The sequence below is a fragment of the Biomphalaria glabrata genome, chromosome 11, assembly GCF_947242115.1.
Source record: "Biomphalaria glabrata chromosome 11, xgBioGlab47.1, whole genome shotgun sequence".
Classification (NCBI taxonomy): Eukaryota; Metazoa; Mollusca; class Gastropoda; family Planorbidae; genus Biomphalaria; species Biomphalaria glabrata.
Genome location: NC_074721.1, coordinates 41723605 through 41749195, shown reverse-complemented (window position 1 = coordinate 41749195; position 25591 = coordinate 41723605). Strand labels below are relative to the sequence as shown.

Genomic DNA, 25591 nt, shown 5'->3' with positions numbered 1-25591 from the left:
AGACGGTATCAGTCTCTGGTGTCCTGTTGATTGGATGTGCTTGCCATGGTGTCAAGATGATCTTTTAGTTCAGAGTTTGAAGTCCTGATCTTTTTTTCATTTAGCCGTTTTAACGACTGGATGTTTCTAGTTTCTATCAGAATTAATTTTTTCAGAAGATATGTTTATGACTAAATGACTAAATGTACCCAAGTGCTACTAGTATATAAACTAATAACATCAATTGGTTTACTGCTTTGACTACCAGTTGATTTTATCTTTTATCTTTATTGACTAAATTACTTCTACGTACTTCTAGTCAACGCAAGGGAAAGAAGTCATTTCTGTTTGATTGCCTAGAGTTATGCGACTTGAACGGGATGGAAACTTCAATTCTAGCAGATATTATCTCAGTGTGAAATGGATTCGACCATCCGCCCTTTAATTGCGGTGAAAGTGAAATATTCAGTCGCCCGTCAAAACCAGATCGTTACGGTGTAGGGTCAGTGATCGAGTCCACAGGAAAAAATGTGCCAGTTATAAGATGAACAGACTACTCAACGGACAGACTTCTTGGTGGCTGTGCTTTCTTCTTACCTGGACATCAGGTAATGTGTTGAACTCAATTAAGATTTTATTTAGCTCAATTAATATATATTAACTCAGTTAATACATTTAACTTTTAACTAAATATATATTAACTCCCTTAATAAATTTAACTCAATGAATATATAGAACTTTATTAATATATTAAACTCTATTAATAAATTAAACTCTAATAATATATTTAACTCAATTAATATTATTTTACCGTAATTAATACTTTAAATCAATAAATATATATTTAACTCATTAATTTAATTAATGTTTTTTTATTTACCTCAGTTAATATATTTAACATAAAAACTGTATTTAACTTAGTACATTTAACTCAATCAATATATTTAACACAATTACTATATTTAACTCAGTTAATTTATTAACTCAGCTTTTTTGTTTTTTTTTGCTATTCTACAATAGCCCCGAAATACTTGGATAGAACTAGAGTCATTAGACTTTGGAGCGATTCAAAGGAACACCTTTGTTAAATTCAACGAAATAATGCTTTTAGTGTCTAATTATCATGAGTACAAACTCCATCCAGTGCAGTAATAATAATAAGATATTGTCTTTCCAAGATTAAGGATGAGTACAGAATTTCAAGCGGCCACGAAGACCCAGTTGTGACCTAAATATTTTGCCACACTTAATGCAGACAAGAACGCAGACATAGTTAGTTCGACTGACGTCGTTTGTAACTGTTTTTGGCAAGGGCTTTTTAAAAGAGGCCTTAAATGTGTGTCCCGCAACCAGAGGCGTAGTGAGAAAAACGTGCGCCCGGGGCAAGGTACCTTATTGGCGCCCACCTCCCAATTTCCATGAAATCACATAGAAATAGAGGCTGCGTGTGCCTACCCTTGAAGTTGGCGCCTGGGGCATCGTGCCCCCTTCCCCCCCCCCTCACTACGCCTCTGCCCGTGAGAACTCTTCACACAATGCCATAGCAGACGATGCATTAACATTTATTAAGCTCTTTTCTATTGGTCTCTTCCTGTTATGTTGTAAAGTATAAATAGTAAGACTCGTAACATAGCAAAGGGAAACAATTCAACGTATATTTTTTATTGTCCACAGTGGGCGGAGCCTGTAATAAAATCAGAAGCGTATACCTGTACTGCTCCCCGGGCGCGACATGGACCTCAGCGTATCAAGACTGTGTCCAGCAAGGGATGACGCTGCTGAAGCCATGGACCCAGACAGAGTACGACGATTGGGTCAGTTATTTGGACAACCAAAACAACGTCGGCTCCTTGTGGGTGGCTGCCCGATGGAATTCAACAATAAATGGTAAGTGGAACACGCCCTGTAGACACTTTAAAAACAAGATTACCACGTGACATGTTGAAGATCGGGATGACCACGTGACATATTGAAGAACGGGATGACCACGTGACATGTTGAAGAACGGGATGACCACGTGACTCAGAGATGCCTGTGGAACTCTAGCACCAGTCTGTGACGTTAACTGATTCGCTTTATGTAAAGATAACCTGGGCATGCTACCCTGCCTCATAGTGGCGCCCGGGTGGAAACGATCGTAAGAGGAAACGATTTGGGTAAATCAGTGATGCCCAACCCTAATTCGACCTGCGGGCCATTTTAATTTCCAACACTTGTCTTGCGGGTCACATGACCGAAAAGCTACACAAAATAAATGAAATTGTTCTGAAACTATTTTACCAGAACCCTTTGGATTTGGTACTACATTCATGTGATATTTGACAATTATATTTTTTACTCGTCAGAAAATAGCTTCATTTCTCTACTTAAAATGTTAGCAACATTGTAGTTGGCCTAACTTTGGTCATCACTGGGCTAAAGGGTAGCAAAACAAGACTCCCGTGGGGGTGCCTAAAGGGGTGCGAGAGCATCCTCAATGCACTGCGCAGAGTTGGAAAAAAGCTCCCACAACCTTGTCACAATCCAGGCGCTGTTCCTCAAGGGGCTGTTACATAAATGGCGTGTCCTGTACGGTTAGCCTGGTATAGAAAAGGAAAATGGAGGGGGTCTTAGTGTACGCGGCCTCTTGCCGTGAGTCTGACCCACCCGCCATACAGAACAGTGTACACTTCTCATTCAGGCCGGTGAGAGGGAGCTCTTGTTCACTTTTGCTGGCTTAGAGTTCGGCTCAACTCTACCTGACAGTTTCAAGAAGAAGAAATGTGAAGATAAAACGACACATAATAACTTTATCCAAAACCTTCGTACTACCTACTCAGAGTTTACATATTGATTGAAGAAAATACATTCCACGCGTCTAGATCTTTAGTTATGAGCTATAAAAGTCTATTTTTTTCCAAATATATATATAGAGAGAGCATTAATTGTATGTTAGTCTTGTAGAATGATGCGAGATAGGCGGCAATGTCGTAAGCTGTGTTAAGTACGTGAGACGACTCCAGGATGCCAGAGCGTAAAGACGTGTTTTTTTTTTTTTGTAGTGAATCACAAAGAGTTCAGAGTTTATTTCATATAATCTCAAGTTAAATTTGTCTACAAAACTCTATATTTTCATAAAAGTTATATTTAGTTTTTTTTTTCGCAAAGAAGTTATTAAAAAGTTTTATAAATTAAAATAGAATACGCCTACAGCAGTTTAGTTGTCTACCAGAGGTTTGGTGCTACAAGTCAACCACCGTTAACAGCGACATCTCTATTTAGTATTACAATATTTTTAGAAGACATTTACTTATAATTACGCCTTGTTTCAGCTTTTTTGACATGTTTCATGACATTTTTTTATATTGTTAGAAGATCTCCATTTTCAGTTTAGTTATAATATATATATATATGGGTATGTGAAATAGTCCTTTTTACTTAGGCGGAAATTCTAGTTCTCTCTACTGTCAACGTCATTATCGGTGCAGTGCAGTGCACAAGCTAGAGCGCACCTTCTGCACTAGCCTGGATGGCAATTTTAAGACTATATTTGTCTTCACAACAGTTCTATCATTGCGCAGTGTAGAACGGGGCACTGCCCTGTTGGTGCTTATTTTGCCCGGTTCCGGCCAAAAATTTTGATGCCCGTTGCCAACACTGTGGAGAGTTGGTGGAAATAGTGACGCATCTCTTGCAAGAGTGTTCGCAGCTCCGAGAGCTGCGGGGTGGTTTGTCTGCAGAGTCACTTGACCTGTATGGGAGCTTGAAGGCACTACGCCTAACAGCAGAGTGTCTCGCCAAGGCTCTACGGGAGGACTGATCCTTCCAGCCTTGTCACCAATGGGAGTTCATCTCACAACAGTTCTGTTATCTTGTTGTTTTTATGATTTCAGCCTACCAATGGGAAGGAGACACGCGGACAGTTACCGGCTCCTGGTCCTATTATGGCGGATGCGTCAGCTTCGTGCCAGGGAGTACTTTGACTATCCTCTTAACCTTGATCAAAAACCCTTACACGTTTGATTCTAGTCCTTGCAGCGACTCCAAAGGTAGGTCACTGTATGGCCTCGAATGCTAGTAGTCTGTGTTTAAAGTTATTTTTTTTAAAGTCAGATTATTGCGTAGTTTCTCTTGTTTTAGACAAAACTTATTATGTCACGATGACCTCTTACAGCAATACAACTTTTTTTAATGCTGCCAGGTGTTTTTTTTAAATTTATTTATATTTTTTAAATCTATAGTGAATGATCAAGTTTTATCTCAAATTTATATATTTTATTAAAATAATTTTTTTTACCATAAATTAGTACTTCTAGTTTTTTTTTGTTTTTTTAAGTTTATATTAACTCTCTCCGCCTGTCTCTGTTTTTTTCAAAGTTTATATTAACTCTCTCCGCCTGTCTCTCTGTTTTTTTTTCAAAGTTTATATTAACTCTCTCCACCTGTCTCTCTGTTTTTTTTAAAGTTTATATTAACTCTCTCCGCCTGTCTCTCTGTTTTTTTAAAGTTTATATTAACTCTCTCCGCCTGTCTCTCTGTTTTTTTTAAAGTTTATATTAACTCTCTCCGCCTGTCTCTCTGTTTGTTCTTCCACTTCCTAGTGTCTTGCACAATTATTTATATTCGAAGACAACGCAGAATCAATCGAAACATGAACCAACTCGTTAAGCAATTAGTAGAAAAAAATTTTTTCTATTTAAAAAAGGGGAGATAAACAGTGCAGTAAAGAGACATATGACAACTGATGAGCTGTACTTTCCCTAATATAATTTAAAAAAAAAATATTTAAAACAAATATTTGGCTTGTTATTACGCTATAAAATATTAACCTCGTTCTGAAAATGAGGCTGGGTAAAGCTATTTAGGTCAAATAGAGGGAATAAAGAAATATATATACTACAGACTTTGCTTTATTTAAAGTTGTACATCTGTATGGCAAACATTACAGACATGCACTTTCCCACATTACAAACTGTCTCGTCTGTGTCTGTGTTGTGTGACATTTTGGGTTCATAATTTATGATTGTAGGCTTTGGATGAATGGCATTCGGGCATGTACTGTACAATTACTAAGTAACTCTGATAGTAATAGACCCGGAGGATTCCAGGTGGCGCCTCCGGTGGAAGCGTCTAGAGGTGGAACTAGATAGGCTAAGTACGAGTAGCGAACCAGGCCCTGCCGGGCTTCCCTGGGTGAGCTTTTTTTTTTTTTTATCTCACTCGGGGTAGGGATGGAACAAGTAGCCCGCACACCAGTCCAAAAAGTCCGCCACGCCGTTCCACAAGGGGGCCGTCATCAGTGACCCGTAGCTGGAGCTGGCGGTCCTTTGCACGGAACAGTGGCGGTTACAGTATAGGAATATGAGACAAGCTCCCCGCAGTTAGCTCTGTTCTCGGCCACTTGTAGCGAGTGGGGTCCAGGAACGGGGACGGTGCGCTGTGTACACGGCACGGCCCGGTCTGGCCCAGTCAACCGATATGGCCGTCTACCGTTGAGAGCCCTCAGACAGGACAGGGGTGAAGAGCTCCATGCCCAGGCCTGGTAGTTAGATAAAAGCCTTTCTAACCATCAACGGGATCATGGCGCCTACGGCGCCGACGCCCTACTGGACTTCACTGAAGATAGTAGTAGACAATAACAATAGTACACAGTGTAACTCTTCAGTCTTTGTGTCTTAAACTAAAAATAAAACAACAGTTGCAACGAACCGTTAGTAACAGCCGTGAAACAATAAACAAAGAGTAGTATGTCCCTGTAATTAATCTCATCTGTAATATATAATATAAGATAATAAAAGATAAGATTAGATAAGATAAAAGCTGTTGTCCTTCATTGAAAATTACAATCAACGATAAACAAAGAGCAGTATGTCACTGTAATTATCTTATCTGTAACATATAATACAAGATAATATAAGATAGTATAAGATTATAATAAGATAATATACGATAGTATAAGATAGTATAAGATAATATAAGATAAGATTAGATAAGATAAAAGCTATTGCCCTTCATTGAAAGTTACAATCAACATTGGTATCAACTAGGGATTCACCGAATAGTAACTCCTGCTCAGGGGTCGGCCCCTACAGTAGCAGGGTACCCATGGGCCCGGATTCAGGAATGCGAAGTTGGGCCCCCTCTCTTATAGTGTGACTGAACAAAAAATACTGTATCTAATGAGAGAGTACAAGTCAGTGAAAATAAACTTCTACGCCAGACATGTTCCTTAGGGGTAAAAGAGAACAATTTCCTCAAGCTTTGGATCTGTCCTGTATTGTCCTGTCTTGTCCTTTCTTGTCCTGTCTTGGATTGTGCGTGTTGTCTTACACTACTTCGCTTAGTCTAATGCGAGTTTGAACAATATCCAAGGGACACAACAATGAAATATACTTAATAAAACTTGTGAAGATTTCAACTGATGTTTATTTACAGATGGGGATGATCGTCTCGTCTCTCTATCCGATGTTTTAATTAGCAGTCTATTCAATATCCATCTTTCTACAAGCCCTTGCCATAGTCTTCTCCTATCATGTACACGCATTCTGCAACGTCATTCGTCTGACTACGTCACTACTTTGACCGTCACCAAAAACAATGCGCAATAGAATTATTTACAAAACTAACATAATCTCTAAACCAAACTGGGTCTCTGCAGATCATTTGAAGGGCGATCCATGTGACATTCTGGGACTCACATGCAGGATCTTCAGATGGTCGCCACTTGAACCTGAGGACTTCCCACAATGCAACAGTCCTGTTTTGCATCAGCTTCGTCTAGTTCAGGGGTTCTCAACCTGTGGGTCGCGACCCCCTTGGGGGTCGACTGACCATTTGCCAGGGGTCGCCTAAGACCGTCGAAAATATAGATTATTATTGTCTATTCTTCTACTGCCGTATGTGAGTGTGTGTGTGTGTGGGGGGGGGGTCGCGAAAGATAGGCGGATTGTAAAAAGGGGTCGCCGAGCATATAAGGTTGAGAACCGCTGGTCTCGTTAGTTTTTGAAGCACTTTTGTCAAGTAATTAATGTTCAACCTAATGAGTCGATTGTGATCTCAAGCTTGGTTTCCAGGAACAATTGTTTGTTACTACTGATAATTGGAAAGACAACATGTGGCTGATTCATGTATATATACATATATATATATTTAGTATGACATTTAGTACAGTAAGGCATATAAAAATCCTTTAATTCCTGTTTACTCATACAAAGAATTCAAGTATTTTAACTAGTCAATATACATTGGAATATTAAAGAAATAAATAACACAGGTACCAAAACAAAAGCGAATATTATAAATCATATAAACACTTTCACAATGAGTAGGCTTATAGGTAGTTGTAGTTATTATTGTTATTATTATTAAATAAAAAATATAACACGTTACATTTAAATGAAACACTGTACTGACAGTTTAAGAGTTATCTTCCTTTAATAGATTAAATACTACAGTAATAAGCTTTACATGGATTTGTTATTTTACTCGGAAACTAGAATTACAATTTAAGAACAAAGAACATGATTTAATTAAAATAATGTCAGAATGTCATGTATTTAAAGTCTTATAGTCAGCCCATTCCCTAACATAACCCCGTTTGGGCCCCTAGTGGTCGTGGGCCCGGGCGCAATGAGCTTCTTCACACCATGGTTGCTACGCCAATGCCTCTATACGACTAACAGGGTAATGAGTTTGCCAACTTGGAGAAAAACCTCAATTACGGGGCTGTGCTACAAGCCACACCTCTGCACGGTTGCTGAGTTTGCTTCCTTGGACTATAGAACACACTACTCGACCAGCGGCGTAGCATACGCTGCTATTTTGAAGGGGCGGCCTTAGGGAACTGCAACCTATGCGACCGTAGTGGGCGCCCCCCACTTTCATAGAACCTGCGCTAATTCAAGGTGTATTAATTATTAAATTACACCATTTTATAACGTAAAACAGATTTTCCGCGCCCTCCAGTCAATTTACCAGGGGCTCCTGGAAATCTCCCGAAATTGCAAAATATACGAAAAAGTCCTTAAAATATATGGAAATATATAGACAAAAATAGTCATTTTGGGGTGTCATTCAATATGGAAAACGCCATTCCTACGCGCGATAAATGAAAATGGCATTATGCATTAGCCGTAACTGTGTAATCTGGTGAAAGAAGCTTCTTGCGCCTCAAACTAATGAAGAATTTTTTGAAGTCAACAATTCTCAAAGATAGATTGAAACAGTTGGTAATTCTTGCTATTGAGCGTGATCTATGTAGGAAACATAATTATTATGATATACTGTATGACTTTGTTACACGCAAGGCTCGTAAAGTAATTCTGTACGTAGTAAAGAATGAATAAAATGCATAGACAAATTTATTTTTTAATACAAACTCTTAAATTTCACTTATTATCCGCTTCCCTTCCCAAACTTGGCCCCGCGAAATCCTTTTCGCATACGGTCCCACAATGGTTAAGTCCGGCCCTGCTATTTAGTGACGGGTGAATATACATAGTAGATTACTTGTTCTCTTTCCATGACTTCTTGGTCACAATGTCACAAGTCTGGCGCTGCTATTTAGTGTTTATAAAATATTTTACATGTTTCGGAAGTTCCTTCAGAGTTGAAGATAGTTTACTTCCTAGTCCAAACCTCCCGCAGGACGAAGGAGGATGGGAGCTGGCAGGGTTTGAACCCGGGACTATCGATAAATCCAAACGACAGTCCAGCGCGCAAACCGCACGACGAGGCAGCCATCCGTAGTGACCGGTGTATACTACTCGTTCTCCCCCCCCCCTCTTGTTTTTTTCGTGGGGTGACTATCCGCAGAAATAAGAGAGTGATCTTTCCTTTACTTCTTCTTCTCGTCCAAACTCTTGGGCGACGAAGAGAATTATTTATATAGATACCTACGAGTGGCTGCAAGGTCGTGCGGAATCGGCGCTGGACTGTCGTTCTCTGACTTCTCGATGGTTGCGGGCTCATAACCTGCCTGTTTTCATCCCCCGACATCCGGCGTGAGTTTCGGACTAGCAAGTGAATTGTCTTCACGTTTGAAAAAAAAACATCCGAAATATGCAAAACATACAAACACGAGTTGACTTTTTGCTAAGCAAAACATTAGTATATTACTCAATTTCATGCTTAACCATGCCAATGTGTTATATTCTTGCCCAACCAAAAAAGAGGTAAGTACAAAGACTTGCGTATGCATAAAAAAACACACACTTGTATGGTCATATGGTCCTTACAATCATCGTCTGTACACATTACATTAGGCCTTCATATGTACGTGTACGCCTGACCAGAGTGTTAAAATCAGACGGACGGTCTATTTTACTTTTTGTGTAGGGAGGGTGTGGACTACAATTTAAACTATGCTTCGGCACAATTTAAGGTTGAAGCTATAAATAGGTATGCTAAATGTTCTTACTGTTAAAAAAATATCGTTTGCCGCAAATGAATTAATTTAAACAACTAAATTTTACCTTTACCTTTTACTTATCTCATTGTCTGTTGGACCGTTGGGGGCACCATGCAAGATTAGTCGACCGTCTTTCTCCATTTGTTTCTGTTTTTTGCCTTGGATAGAACCTCTTTCAATGGCAGGCCCGTCCATTCTTTTTATGTTGTCCTCCCATCGCTTTCTCTGTCTGCCTCTTCTTCTTTTTCCTGGTGCAGTTCCCTGAAGGAAGATCTTTGCGAGCCTCGAAGACCTTGTTACGTGGTCATAGATTTTAAGCAAGCGCTTTTTTTTACGATAGTTAGCAGGTCATCATGGGGTCCAATCGCTGCAGTAACCCTGTCTCTAATCTCTTGGTTTGTGATGCGGTCTTTAAATGTGATACCTAGGATCCTTCTGTAGCATCTCAATTCCATTGCCAGGATCCTCCTCTCTAGTTCTGTAGTCAGCGTCCAAGACTTGCAAGCATATAAAAATGTGGCCATGACAAGGCAGCGCATCAGTCTGATTTTGGTAAAATTTTGGTAAACCATTAAATATTGACATACAACGCTTCAGAATACAACTATAGGTTAACAGACACTATCAGTATCAACCAGTGGACACCATGAGCAGAAGCGATCCTCGGACTTTCAAATAGAATCATGATGACGGTCTGAAAAAGACAAGCACATTATAATTCCCAAATTGCATTTAACCTTTGAGTGATTTACATTAGTTAAATATACAGTTACATATTCTACATTGACCATCCCACATACACACTTTAGAGGTGATAGCATTGTACATACACACCCTTTACAGGTGATAGGATTGTACATACACACACTTTACATGTGATACCATTGTACACACACACACCCTTTACAGGTGATAGCATTGTACATACACAGACACCCTCATATATTACACAGATTATTTTGTGACAGACCTGTCTACACTTAAAAAAAAACAACAAAGCTTGTATTAAGCGTACTTGTATCTATTGATTTCGATCACTCATGAAACTAAATTTGCGATAGATCTAGACTAACAATAAAAAAAGCATTTATAAAAATAAAAAAGAAATTTGATTTGAATTTGAATGATGTCAACAAGTGTGCTAACGGTAAGTACTCTGCTAGTGGAACATCGAAGATTGTATCTTTTCTATAGTTTCGACCTATTTTTTAGATACGTGCTCACCAAGAGTCGGACGACGACATATAAAGGGGACTAATTCAGCTTATACTACCACTTCAGTCAAGTATAATTTTTTCCCTTGTTCGAGAACCCCCCCCCCCTACCCAAAAAAGAAATTATTACCGATACTGACCGAAAGTTAATTAACAGAGTGAGTTGATATATAAGCTTTGTTAAAAAAAAAAGTGCATGTGAAGCTATGTAATAAAATAACTTAAGAGCTAAAGACTTGCAACAACAAAAAAAAAAAACTTCTAAAAAATTGCTGTTTAAATGTTTTGGCACCACGTTCGATTGGATCGCGTTATGTGCAACCGGAAGTTTCAGAATTCAAGGGATGAAAAGCGATCCTTGGGATAGAATCGATTACCGCACTTAGGTCAAGTCGATATTAAGCCATCCGAGAATCCGGTCCATATTTTGTACTGTCTGGTTTCACTTGGGGCATCCTGAAGCAGGTCGACCATGTAGGACACAAACATCACGTGGTTTCTATTTTTAAAACAAAAGTACTTTCCAATTATAGTCACTGAAGAGCAAGTTTTGAGCTGCAAGGAGCAAGCATTGTTGGGGGAAATAACTCTAATCCAAAACACGTGTAGATATCAAAGCAAAAGTGATACGTAAGTGTTAACGAAAGTGGCTCACTTGTAGCTAAGATCTGGGTCAATAAAAAAAAACAATATGCAGTTTATTTTGAGAGACAGCCTTTTAATAAGTATGCGGCATGGTGCGGGCATCAACTCAGGGCCGGGTTTAAGTAAGTGGAGACCTAGAGGCAGGGGTTTGTGGAGACCTCTACACTTTTTAAAAACCTTCGATAAAAATGTACTTATTATTCATGATACATTGTATACACAAATTGACAAAGCCATGCTATGCTTGCCATTTTAATGAATTTTAGCCATTTTTTTTCTAAAAAAAAATTGTTTTTTTTAGACCTTTGTGAGGTTCAAACTAATTGTACGCCCTATGCAGCTGCCCAGTTTGCCTTTCCCTTAGGCCGGCCCTGATCAAGTGGTGGGGGGTATCAAACTTTCCCCCAGTATGGAATAAATTCCCCCCCCCCCCCTGAGATTTTTTTTCAGTAAAAAACACACAATTCTCATAGTTGAAAAAAATAACAACAACACAAACTACTAAATTTGAAAAGTAAACTTAAAATTCAATATTTTTTTTTACTTTGTTAATCTCCTGTATTATTCACTAAATTAAATGTAAACCATAGATCAGATCCAGGCCTACTAGATTTGTTTAAATCTTTAAAAGCATAGCGCAAGAAAATCCTGAGACCCGCTTGGTTGTGTTTTAATAACATTGGGAATACTTTCTCTGTTGTTTTAATGGCCAATATTTATTTTTAAATAAGCAACATATTTAAAAACTCTTTTTTAAAAAACGTATGTAAGGGGAATAACTCCTCATTACAGCTATTATTGTGCTCCAACCAAGACTTTTCGATCACACGCCAGCACAGCTGCCTGAACTCCCAGCTGCCTGACCTTTCAGACGCTCTCCGAAAGAACTTAGTAACGCTTAAACTTTTAAACATTTATTTACAAGGAAACTTTTATGGCGTCCTGCTTGTAAAATGTTTGACGTTTCATTTGTTCCTTCAGAGTTGAAGATAGTTTACTTCCTATTTGAAACCTCCCGCAGAACTACGGGAATGGGAGCAGGAAGGATTTGAACCCGCGACCATCGATAAATCCGAACGACAGTCCAGAGCGCAAACTGCATGACCAGGCAGCAATCCGTCCTATATGCTGAGCGTCCATATTGTCACTGCCTCTGGCGTCTTTAAACATGTCATATTTCCTGTCTTAGTCTTTTCTACCCTTTTGGTTCCGAGATTAATACTCAAATTACTTTCTTAAATACGTATCCCAACATTATAGCTCTTTATATCTCTCTTTAATGTAGAAGTTATTTTTATTATTTGATATCAAACAAAACTTAATTTCCAATAATTAAAATAACCCATTGTTTTTTTTGTGTGTTTTTTTATATTGATTCATGTATTGTCTATGCCAGTGAATACTTGTGCAAAGTTTCAACTTGATCCACGAATGGTTGTGGAGAAATAACGTGTACAAACCTTATATCAGAGAGACAGAGTGAGTTGATATAAGCTTTGTAAAGAAAAATATTTTTTTTAGGCTTGAAATTTGTGTTTATAACTTATTAGTATTGTAACCATGGAAATAATGCATTCCTGCATTAATCTTCGGACTCGAAGACAAGTCTTATTATTGTAACCATGACTTTTGATATTTTTTTTTACCTTTACCTATCCCTTAGTCTGTTGGACCGTTGGGGCACCAAGCAAGATTTGTCGACCGTCTTTCTCCATTCCTCCCTGTCTTTTGCCTTGTTTAAAACCTCTATCAATGGAAGGCCCGTCCATTCTTTTATGTTGTCCTGTCATCGCTTTCTCTGCCTCTTCTTCTTTTTCCTGGTACTGTTCCCTGAAGGAAGGTCTTTGCGAGCCCCGTGGATCTTGTAATATGGCCATATATTTAAAGCTTGCGTTTCTTTACAATAGTTAGCAGGTCATCATGGGGTCTGATCGCTGCAGTAACCCTGTCTCAAATCTCTTGGTTTCATAATACCGATTTTTAAAATCTCTTTCCTTTTAATCTCAAACTCGTGTGTGTCGCTTTTGTCTTGAGTTCATCGACGATTCGTTCAGAATTAAGTATTTCATCCTCAAACCTGTTACATTAAAGTTCTGAAGCTTCTCACACTAGAGTTCTAGTGCCTGGACTACAATTTTAATCTCACGAAAATCTGAAGTTGATCGAATGGGCTTTTACGACGTTCATTCTGTGTGTCACGTGACAAGAAAAATAAGGGACGGAGTGACCTATAACGCATGGCTAACTTTCAAGCGACCTCATATCCCGATCCAAGCTTAGTCGCGTCGGCTGACCGCGTAATGGCAGCACTGAAGCCTTCTCCCAGATACCTCCCCTCTACAAGTCCACTATAGAGAGGGGATCAGTGTGCACTCAGCCGAGACAAGTCTTTAACGAATGGTCTCGACTGACCAGGCTTTCATATGACAGGCTCGTTACATAAAAGCAATAAAATGTTTTTTTAAAACTCTTAAAAACAAAGTTTATATTGAGTGAAGGTGCTGCTATATCTCTCAATATTGCAAGGTTTATCTCCAGTTTTTTTTTTAGAAAATAATTAATTACCTCTAATTGAGTAAAAAATTGGTTAATCTTTGATTGATTGTGTAGTCATAATTTGGACTTGATCCGAGACTGGGAAGTGGGAGAAAAAAGCGTGTAAAATGACCCACCCAGACTTTTATTTTTGAAGAGAAAAAAATTCAATTTGTATGCATATAAGTGGAACGTAATCTAAAACAACAATTTATAAGTTGTGTTTCATATTATCGTGTGAACTGCAGTGCCGTCCATTATACATGGAATACTGAACTAAAAGAACGAAAATGTTGTGGGTTTTTTTTTCTTGAGGCTTTGAATAATAGATTGACTCTTTACGTAACAATTATATCAATTAGATATTCATTATAAGACATCAGTTAGGCCAGGTTCACATCAAACTTCTCCTTCACTTTCACCTATCCCTTGGTCTGCTAGACCTTTGGGGCACCACACAGGATCTCCCAACCTTCTTTCTCCATTCTTCATTAGCCTTTGATATAATTTCATTCTGATATTCTTTCTGAAAATATTGAAACCTGAATTTTTTTACCTACCTGGGTGGACCACTTCGGGGTCCGATTTTGAGTTTGTGTTCCCACACGAACTGTATTTGTAGCATTGCAGAGTGGTTAGCACGTCGGCCAGAGGAAGCGTGAGCGAAAAGTTCTTATTCAGATTGCTCCACTCCCCCCCCCCCCCTTTTTTTTTGTAAATGCTTTTAAATACGGTAGAATTCACCCAGATATCACTTTTATCCCCCATCCCAACCATTTTCCCAAGTAGTCTAGACATGTGATAGGATCATAGCATTTTTAAGAAAACTTAAAGCATGATAAGGAGCTTAATAAAAATAATTGGTAAAAATATTATTAATCGCACAGTGTTATTCTTGTTAGTCTAGATTTATTACGATTTTAATACATGGCTGATCCAAACGTCGTATACGTTTTTGTTGTTGTTTTTTTTTTCATCAAATTATTTTTTTATGTCGTTTATGTCAATATTGCATATTTTTCTTTCTTACTTTTTTTTTTTTTTTTCAGGTTATATTTGTCAGCCAGTTGTAGGTAAGTATGGTCAATAACACTTTGAATATCGCTGTATTTTATCAGAGTTAAAGGGGATATATTCTTGTTGAACTGATACTCTCTTTTTATTAGTAACACCGATAAGTGATTCAGGAATACAATAGTCAATGTTTAGTTTCTGCAGACATTATATTTTTAATCAAGTTAATTTGTTTTGGTTGATGGGTCTAAATATAGCGCAGGATTTCTTTTCTTCTGTTTAGGCTCCCTTCCCTCTACAAGCTTCAGTATGTAATCTATAGATGCCTTTAAAAATAAAAAAAGAACATAACAAATATAGGCTAGTACCTTTAAATTTAATATAATTCCCTTTTTATTTTTTCATATATATATATATGAAATACATCTTTTGCTTAAAAAAAAAAAAAAGAGTTTTAAATTGTAGAGGCATTTAGATCTGTTGCACAGGCTTGCACTATCGCAAGTCCGGCTCGATTTCCATTTTGATGCCCATTATACACTTAACTCTTTCTCTCCTAACTGACGATACCAACGTTGATTCCACCAGAATGTGATAAATAATTACGGAGAGAAAGAGTTAATTATCGTTTATATAGAATTATAGATGATAAAGATAATTATACTTTTTTTTTCTGCGCTGGTTGATTCAAATTTTGATTACTTTCTAGCCACGACCACTGTATCAACTACAGTACCAATCACTACACCAGATACCACTACAATTAATACCACTACAGTAGCTACAACTACAGTCAATAACACTACAGCTAATATCACTACAGTGGACAACAATACAGTAGATATTACTACAGCTGATGCCACTACATTAGCTACCACTACAGTAGAAGTTACTACAACAGACGCCAGAGTAGACACCACTTCGGTAGAACTGAGTACATCAACAGAAGACAACACTACAGGGGACACTAATACAGAAGAAACCACTACAACAGAGGAAACTACATTAGCCTTCACCACTACACAAGAGACTACTATGGGAGACACCACTACACAAGAGACCACTATGGGAGACACCACTACACAAGAGACCACTATGGGAGACACCACTACCGCGTATGTGCAGGGTAAGTTATGGAGTGCCAACGACAAACTTTATTTATGTTTCATTAAATATTTGCATTCTTCAATCACCTTTACATTTAATTTTACCTATCCCTTAGTCTATTGGACCGTTGGGGCACCACATAAGATTTATCGAGCGTCTTTCGCCATTCCACCCTTTCTTTTGCCTTAAAACCTTTTTCAATGGCAGGCCCATCCAATTTTTTATGTTGTCCTCCTATCGCTTTCTCTGTCTGCCTCTTCTTCGTTTTCCTGGTACTGTTCCCTGAAGGAAGGTCTTTACAAGCCCCGAAAATCTTGTAATATGGCCATTGATTTGAAGCTTGTGCTTTTTTACGATAGTAAGCAGGTCATCATGGGGTCCGATCGCTGCAGTAAGCCTGTCTCTAATCTCTTCATTTGTGATGTGGTCTCTGAATGTGATGCCTAGGATCCTTCTGTAGCATCTCAATTCCATTGCCGTGTTCAACATATGTGTATAAAGGTCTATCTCCACTTCCCTCCCGTAATACTTGAGATCAGCTATCTGGTTTTGTGGTAGGTGCTTTGTATTGATGCCTCTTGAACTATATTGTGTCCCAATACATCTCAAAGGAACATCCTGTGTATTTATTAAATGAACAAACTTTCAGTGACACAGTTCTTGTAAATTTTAGTTTAGCATTTCTTCTGAAACGAAAGACAAAAATAAAGATCTGGTTTTACTTATTCCGAGCTGAAACCCAGCCTTTTCTTGTTCAAAAGTCTATGCCTCTGGTTTAAATCATTACTGATTGGATATTATTATTATTTTTGTTACTGATAAAAGAATTGTAGTGTAACTGAGTTGATTTTCTGTGTGCGTCCAGCGTGTCAGAAGGTCATGCCCAGTGTGTGTTTCATGTCCAGTGTGTGTGTGTGTGTGTGTATAGACTGCATCAGTGTTATGTGAGACGTGCTGGTTTCATTCACTGTTTACTGTAGTCTAATTTTGTGGAATAAAGCCATGGTATTGGTATACTAGTATTTGTTGTTTCATTACAATTTATAATAATAATAATAATAATATTATTATTATAATATTCTGGCAAAATCTTAAGAAAATTAATTTATTTCTAGTGACGTCTGCTCTGTCTACCAATGTAGTCTTCACCACACTGTCAACCACACTGCCAACCACACTACGTGACTCGACTGCCATAACCACAGATTTTCAGATTGGAACTGGTAAAGTTGGGATCGAATCCTCTGTTTATGAATATATATTTTATTTTCGTAAATATTTGTCTTCTGTTCGGCGTTGTCGATAATTTCATCTCATAATAAAACATTACTGAAATTAAAATGTCAACACCCAAAATTAAACAAGAAAGATCAGCTACAAAGGCATGTTCAAATCGATTGTTTCTAAGTAGGGCAATAGACACACAATCATGACAACGTCAACATAGCACTTGACATCAATCCAGTCTCAATCCACTTTAAATCATTCTTTTCAGCTCACATTCTGTCCACCTTTAATTCTCTGACAATCCACTCTCAATCCACACACAATCTACTTACAATGCATGTTATACCCACTTTAAATTTTGATACCTCATTTTCATGACATGCTTAATCCACTTTAATCCACCCCTAATCCACTGTTCAATAAAACGGGAAAACATAAGTTGACAGCTGACATTCCCTGATAGGGTACTCACCTCTGTATCGAGCCATTAATGCCGAAAAAAATTAAATATTTAAAGAGTATAATTATTGAATTTGCAAAGCTAGCGTCGAAGCGTGCTTAGCTGAATCTTTGATTTTTTAAATTATTTTTTTGTTAGTTTTAATAATTTCGAATCCTGGTCTTTAGCAAATTTTTTAAAAATTGTTTTCTTTAAAATTAAGTTTTGTAAAGTTAACACGGAAACCTGCTCCCAGATAATGTCAAGGTTGGTTTGATGGGTTTAGCCAGGGGAGGATATAGATAACCGGGTTCCCTACCAACATCACACACACTCTTTATTTTCGCCTATACCATTCTTCCTCTCTTTACTCACAACTGTGTGCATATGTGTTTATGTGTCATCGACTGTGTTGTAAAAAAAAATGCAGCACCTGGCCTCTGTCTCTCTCTCACTCTCTCTCTCTTGATGTATTAGTATACCTTAAAAAGGAACGACCGGCAGATTATCTTACCCTGTATAAGATTATCTTACATCTTATGGAAGTAAACGATGTGGTATTTTGTCTACATGATTAAGATAAAGGCTAAGATGTATTTATTATATGGATATATGGGACCACAGTTTTTCATACGTTGAAATAATTGTAATTATCTTATCTTATACAATACAGACGTTACTTCAAAAAAGAAGATGATTACGTCCTACGCGTCATGCATTCAGTCATGCATATTTACCAATGACTTAAATTCTGCCAAGTCACTAATTTTCCTAGCTAGCTCAGGCAACCCATTCCATGCTCTAATAGCACTAGGGAGGAAGGAGTATTTGTACAAATTTGTCCTAGCATGTGGGACGAGGGATGTGCCTTTATCTTTGTGTTTTTCTGTGTATGTTATTAAATTTTGTTTTTGTATTTGAAGATTATGGTTCAGTGTTTCAATAATAAAAAAGCGCTTTCAAGGTTGATACCTAATAAAATCGAAATTCTCTGCAGAAATTAATATAATAACAACATTTATATGTTCCAGAGTATTGCCTGTAATTATGTCAACTTTCTCTAGTTTAAAATAGATTATTTATATTATTTTTTTGGTTTACATGTTCAGCTTTAATTAGCTCGGTTGTCACGTTAACTGTCGTATCAAACTCCTTGTCGCCAGAGGTCACATTAGAAATGAATTCCAGTTTTATTGAGAAAGCAAGCCCATCCGTGGAGGTCACCACTGCGTTAGAGGTCACCACAGCGTTAGAGGTCACGACAAGTGATGACTTCTGCTCCTGCGGCTGCCCCTGGATAATCCCCAGAGGAGTGGAACTCAGGACGTATGTAGAACAGGTCGTGGTGGAGCAGATACATCAAGCGTTGCAGGTTGACACAGAGGTAAGAGTCACACTGAGTCGCTAGGAGTCACACGAGTCGCTATAAGTCACACTGAGTCGCATACAAGACTAAAGCAGTATTAAATAGCGCTATATCTCATACTTATTGTTCCCCTTTCAGACCTTCTGGTCTGTAGGGCAGATGATGTAAAGGTCTGTGGCCTACGGTCGACAAGGGTGTCATGTGGCCAGCACAACGACCAACGGCCTTTACTTTTTCTCAACTTATGTCATGTACCTATTAGAGCTGGGTGGACTTAGAGGCGCCCAAAATTTCCGAAATTAAAAATCCCAGTCTTCACTACGTTTCAAACTCGGGACCGCGGAGCGGAAGCCAAGCGCTTTACCGCTCAGCCACCGCGCCTCTATATTCCACAGTAGCCTTTTTTTTTAACATATAAACTCATTTAGCAATATAAAAGCTAATCACTGATACAAAATGCCAAGATATTTGAAACCAATGTAAAAAATATAGTTCATATTCATATATCATTTTACTTGAACATTATACATACGCCGAATGGCAAGCGTGAGTTGTTTTGGTAAGCTTCCGAACCTGAGTTCGAATCTCGGTTAAAAGACTGGAATTTTATATTTCGGTAATTTTAGGGCTCCTTTGAGTCCACCCAAATCTCATGGGTACCTGTTCTGAGTTGGTAAAAGCGAAGGCGCTTTTTCGTTGCGCCCGTTAACCGTGGGTCAAAGAATCAGATGAACTTAACATCATCAGTCCTATAGATCGCAAAGGTCTGAAAGGGGGAACTTCGAATTTCTCTTGTACATTTAAGACGGTAATGGCCGCATCTCAACCTGGATACAGTACTAAGCTTTAGGGAAATCGAAAGTTGCAGAAGCATGAAAAGTAAGACAAAGTATATGTATAACCCCCTTGCGGATACGCCGAGGTCCCCATAAGGCGCAACCTTTTGGTGGTTGAGACCTAGATTTGTTGTCTCTTTCGGCGTTGCCACGACCTTTGCCCTAATGTTACGTCAGAATGATTTTAAGTTTCTTTAAAATACATATTTTTCAGATCCTTTTTCACAGCGACCTATCTCCGTGTGTGTGTGTGTGTACGTGCGTGCGTGTGTGTGTACGTGTGTGTGTGTGCGTGTGTGTGTGTAGATATATCGAACGAGGCAATAAAAAAACGTTATTTAAAGCTTCAATAGGGACACTGGTGTTCAATAACGTACCATCAGAATCAATGTGATCGCGTCAATACATAAACTTTATTGATTTGTGTTTAGTTTCCTTTTATAAAACTATTTAAAGGTTGACAATATCGATGGCCGAATTGTATCCATTTTTAAAAAGCTTATATCACGCACTCTGTCTGTCTGGTTAAACATTTGTACACGTTATTTCTCCCACACCCAATCTCGGATCAAGTTGAAATTTAGCATAATAATTTCTTTTTCCTGATAAAATAAGAATCAATAAAAATTGTTTAATTAACTATTTGTTATTAGTTATTTTGTTAGGTATCTCGAACAATCAAAAGATAGTGTACTGATGTGGTGGTCTAAATTGAATTATCCCCCTTTATACATTGTAGGTCGCCACTGTGAAGTTTAAAGCTAACAAAACCTTCTATTTTCATAATCGATTCTCTGGCATAGAGGTTAGAGTGTTCACTTGAGGAGGATGAGGAGGCCTTGGTCCTCAATTCGAATTTTGATTATAAAGGCATTTTAATAGCGATCCCCCAGATACACCCTTCTTTCTCACCCCTGTCACAAATGGTCCAGAATTGATAGGATCATAGCGTATTGAGAAAGCCAACAGCATGAAATTGCGCTAATCTAAAACAATGGTGCAAAAACGTTGTAGTCGCACAGATTTATTATTGTTAGTCTAGATCTATACAAATTTCATCACAAGACTGATCCAAACTAACTAACTATTTGATACCTTTATTGTTCAATAACGTACCATCAGAATCAATGTGATCGCGTCAATACATAAACTTTATTGATTTGTGTTTAGTTTCCTTTTATAAAACTATTTAAAGGTTGACAATATCGATGGCCGAATTGTATCCATTTTTAAAAAGCTTATATCACGCACTCTGTCTGTCTGGTTAAACATTTGTACACGTTATTTCTCCCACACCCAATCTCGGATCAAGTTGAAATTTAGCATAATAATTTCTTTTTCCTGATAAAATAAGAATCAATAAAAATTGTTTAATTAACTATTTGTTATTAGTTATTTTGTTAGGTATCTCGAACAATCAAAAGATAGTGTACTGATGTGGTGGTCTAAATTGAATTATCCCCCTTTATACATTGTAGGTCGCCACTGTGAAGTTTAAAGCTAACAAAACCTTCTATTTTCATAATCGATTCTCTGGCATAGAGGTTAGAGTGTTCACTTGAGGAGGATGAGGAGGCCTTGGTCCTCAATTCGAATTTTGACTATAAAGGCATTTTAATAGCGATCCCCCAGATACACCCTTCTTTCTCACCCCTGTCACAAATGGTCCAGAATTGATAGGATCATAGCGTATTGAGAAAGCCAACAGCATGAAATTGCGCTAATCTAAAACAATGGTGCAAAAACGTTGTAGTCGCACAGATTTATTATTGTTAGTCTAGATCTATACAAATTTCATCACAAGACTGATCCAAACTAATTAACTATTTGATACCTTTATTGTTAATATAAGCTTTGTTGTTGTTTTTTTTTTTACAGTATATTTTGTGCAGTTCTTGATAATATTGTCATAAAGACTTATTAGAAAAATTGCTCACATATTTATACCTCTGACTACAAAAAAAAAAAAAAAAATTTGCGAATTAGATATTTTGTCAAAATGCAGAAATATAACCATATAAAATAATCAGGTAAAAAAAATAGTTTTTCATATTTCTTACCATAAGAAAAAATTCATATAATTTTCTTTTCTTTTCAAGCAAGTTAAATTTTTTTAGTTGAGTTTCATTCTCTGATAAACCTGAACGTCAAGGATACAAGTATAGGCTATCAGTTGGAGAATTGCTTTATTCGTTTATAAGGAACGTTTGTGATAAAAAACCTAAAATCTAATAAAACTTAAAACCTCTTAAAACCTAAAACTTAATGAAATTTACAACTTAAAACCTAATAAAACATAAAAACCTAAAACTTCAAACCCAAAGCGTAGAACTTAAAACTAACAACTAAAAACTTCTTTTAAACCTAAACCTTAAAACCTAAAACTATAAACCTAAAACTTTAAACTTCAAACGAAGAATTTAAAACCTAAGACCTAAGAACGTAAGACCTAATAAAGCTTAAAACCTAAAACTTAAAACTTCTTAAAACAAAACACTTCAAGACTTCTTACAATATAAAGCATATAACTTCCTTATATCCTAAACTTAAAAAACTTAAAACTCCTTAAAACATAATAGTTAGTAAGGAGAAGATAATTGGAGATTTTCATGATAAATCGAAAAGATATCATGGACGTTGAATTGATTATTATTATAGCTTTTATATAGCGCTACTTTCATGCTTATAGCATGCTCAGAGCGCTTTGGTCCAATCTCATTTGTGGACCGGTGGGGGGAGGGGGTATCTAGGAGTTGGTTTTCCGTGCTGCCTTTAGGCGCTCAGTAAACGCAACTCTGCCAGAGTCGAGTGTCGAACCTCGAGCCCCATTCTAGGTAGCCAAGACAAGCTAAGGTCAAGCGCACTTGTCCTCTCGACCACGCTTCCCACCGATCTTGATCTTGAAATGCTGCCAACTATAAAACAAAAGTGGATCTAAAATTCTAAGCTTCATTTTATCATTGAATACACTGGCTTAAAATTTCAAAAATTAAAATTCCCATTTGTTTTTAATGAAGTTTTGAACTACTCTAGTGTCGTAGAATGGAAATTTCATGCTTCCACCATATTGTGTTTTTTTTTTTTTGTTGTTGTATTTTTAGCGCACCCCTCAAGGGAAATAGACGCTATTAGTTTTGTGTGGTCCGTCCGTCCGTCGGTCTGTCCGTCCCGTTTAGATCTCGTAAACTGGAAAGATATTGAAAATCCAACATCGTGATATTTTAGACCATTAAAATAAAGTTCTGATGCAGGGGCCACTATTTATTTTCTGAAAACGAAAAATGTTATTTTTAAAATCAACTATATAAACAGTTTGTTTTTTAAATAAAAATACACCATTTTTACAACTATTCACTATTAAAACTAAAAAAACATGAGAGGCTATTTAGTAAGGGAGGTTACCATTTACAGACTTTCAACTTATTTATGCTAAAAGAATTAAGTTTTTGGACAAAATTTGTTTATAATTGTATTGCAGTTTAGCAAGTTCTGTCATATTGACGATAAAAAAAAGTTCCCATTTCAGACCTTGTGGTGTATAGGGCAGATGAGTTAAAGGTCATCTGTTTCTGTGGCCTACGATTCACGAGGGTGTCATTGACCAGCACAACGACCAACCGCCTTTACTTTTTCCCAAACTAATGTCAGTTACCCATTAGAGCTGGGTGGACTCAGAGGCGCCGAAGATCCCGAAATTAAAAATCCCAGTCTTCACCAGGATTCGAACCCGGGACTTCCGGTTCGGAAGTCAAGCGATTTGCTGATCCACCACCGCGCCTCCCCTTACTAACTATACATTTACAAAAAAAAACAATAATTTTACTTTTTTTTTTAAAATAGAAAAACTCTATTCAGTATGTACACAAGGAAGATAATTAAAAAAAAAATAATAAAAAGTTGTTTTTCATTATATCGCGTGACACGGCCATGCAACACCCAACTCTTGTCTTTTGCCTTTGATAGAATTTTAATCTGATATTCTTTCTGAAAATGTTGCAACCTGCCTTTTTACCTGCCTGGGTGGACCACTTCGGATGTGGGGGGAGGGGGTGTCTTTGTAACCTGTTTTTTTTTTTTTTTTTATAACAGAATCGGCTTAAATGTGTTAGAAAGTGCATATGTGCAGCCGAACATTCCGGGCACACGTAGGTCTCACCAGCCACTCGAGGAGACATAAAACCCCAGTGCAAAGTCCTCAGCCCCCCTGGATGACAAAAGTGGTCATCATCGAACTACGATGGACGAACTATATATATATATATATATATATATATATATATATATATATATATATATATATATATATACATATATATATACCTTTTAAAAAGCACGTTTTTTATTTTGCACACCGGCAGGGCCGGTCTTAGACCACTGCAACCTATGCGGTCGCAGTGGGCCCCGCGTTTTCATAGGCCCCGCTCTAATTCTATGTGTAATTATTAAATTGTAAAATGTATACGAAAAATTCCTGGAAATGTCCTGTATTTATAAAATTTCTCCACAAAAATAGTCAAAATTGTCATTAGTGTGTGCCATTCATTTTCTAATACAAAATCTTAATTTTCACCCAGACTAGGCCCCGCAATTGTTAGGACCGGCCCTGCACACCGGTGTTATGAAAATTATATTCTGTATCGGTTGTCGTTCTTATGTTTACATGTGCTTGTAACTCGTCCGTGAGAATGTATTCACGAAATGTGTATTGTGTAGTCATTCAGTGTGTTAAAGCCATTCTAAGCGGACATGGTTTTCGACTCTCTTATCTTTATGTTCATAACAATTTAATACACCAAAAAAGTTTGTTTCCTATTGGATTACCCTCCATGTAAGAAAATCTACTTTATCAGATTGAAATCATTAAACCTTTCCCATGGTAATGGGCCTGGCTTCCGCATCGTAGGTCTTAAATTCATATCTAGGTGAATACTGGGATTTTTAATTTCTGAGTTAATGTTGTTTTTGTTTTTTCGAAGGCCCTAATCCGAAAACCATAATGGCTCCTGAGGAAAGTTTTGGAAGTAAAGACAGTTGGTCGTTGTGCTGGCAACATGGCAACCTGATTAACCGTCGGCCATAGAAGCGGATAGGGTTTGCGTTATTGCACCATAGATCTCTCAGAAATTATTTGTATATATTTAAGAAAGTTTCAAATATTTTGTTTCAGACCTTATCTTCCACCATCAGACAGAAGGTCAGTGTGGAAGATGGACGGCGGTCAGCGAAGGCTGTTGGCTTTGTTGGGATAGTGGTCATTGTGTTTGTGTTTGGCAGTGTTCTGCTTCTGGACATGACGTCCTGCGCCAGCTTTATGCAAACAAGGGTCAAGAAAAAGAGAAGGCCGTCAGACGGCAAAGTCACGCCTGAATGACCTCACTGCTTCATGTGACAATACTGTGTCCTAGCTAGCAGCTTATAAAATATGAACCGGAAAACATTGCAGCATTAATATAAATACTTTTTTATGCACTGTGTGACGACAAAATATATTAATTTTGTTGATATCATAATTAGACAAATAAGAATGGATCCTGATTCTTTAATAGTTTACGAAAAGAAATTTAACGACAATATGTTTTAGAGATATTTGTATATTATATCATTGTATCATTAAAAAAAATCTTTTGTGTTTATTATTCTAAGTACCCATCATAACTGGTTCCAATGCATAGAACAGTACACCAAGAATAAGTACATTACTATAGTTTATAAAGACTTATAAAGTGGCAATCATTCCTACGCATATGAATAAATTGTACAAAGTGTAACGTCCGCATTTTCTGACTCGGCCAGCGGGGAAGACATATGCGATTATTAATTGTTATGTTTATTACATGGACA

The 25591-nt window shown here is 37.5% G+C and overlaps 1 protein-coding gene across 1 annotated transcript; it reads left to right on the top strand.

The window, feature by feature from the left end:
• On the top strand, nt 1–25591 carry LOC106069397 (uncharacterized). Its single transcript, XM_056045638.1, has 8 exons — nt 1–587; nt 1654–1866; nt 3852–4007; nt 14811–14834; nt 15485–15901; nt 16998–17105; nt 18712–18932; nt 24918–25591. Exons 1-8 carry the CDS (start codon nt 524–526, stop codon nt 25119–25121), a joined length of 1407 nt encoding a protein of 468 aa, XP_055901613.1. The 5' UTR covers nt 1–523; the 3' UTR covers nt 25122–25591.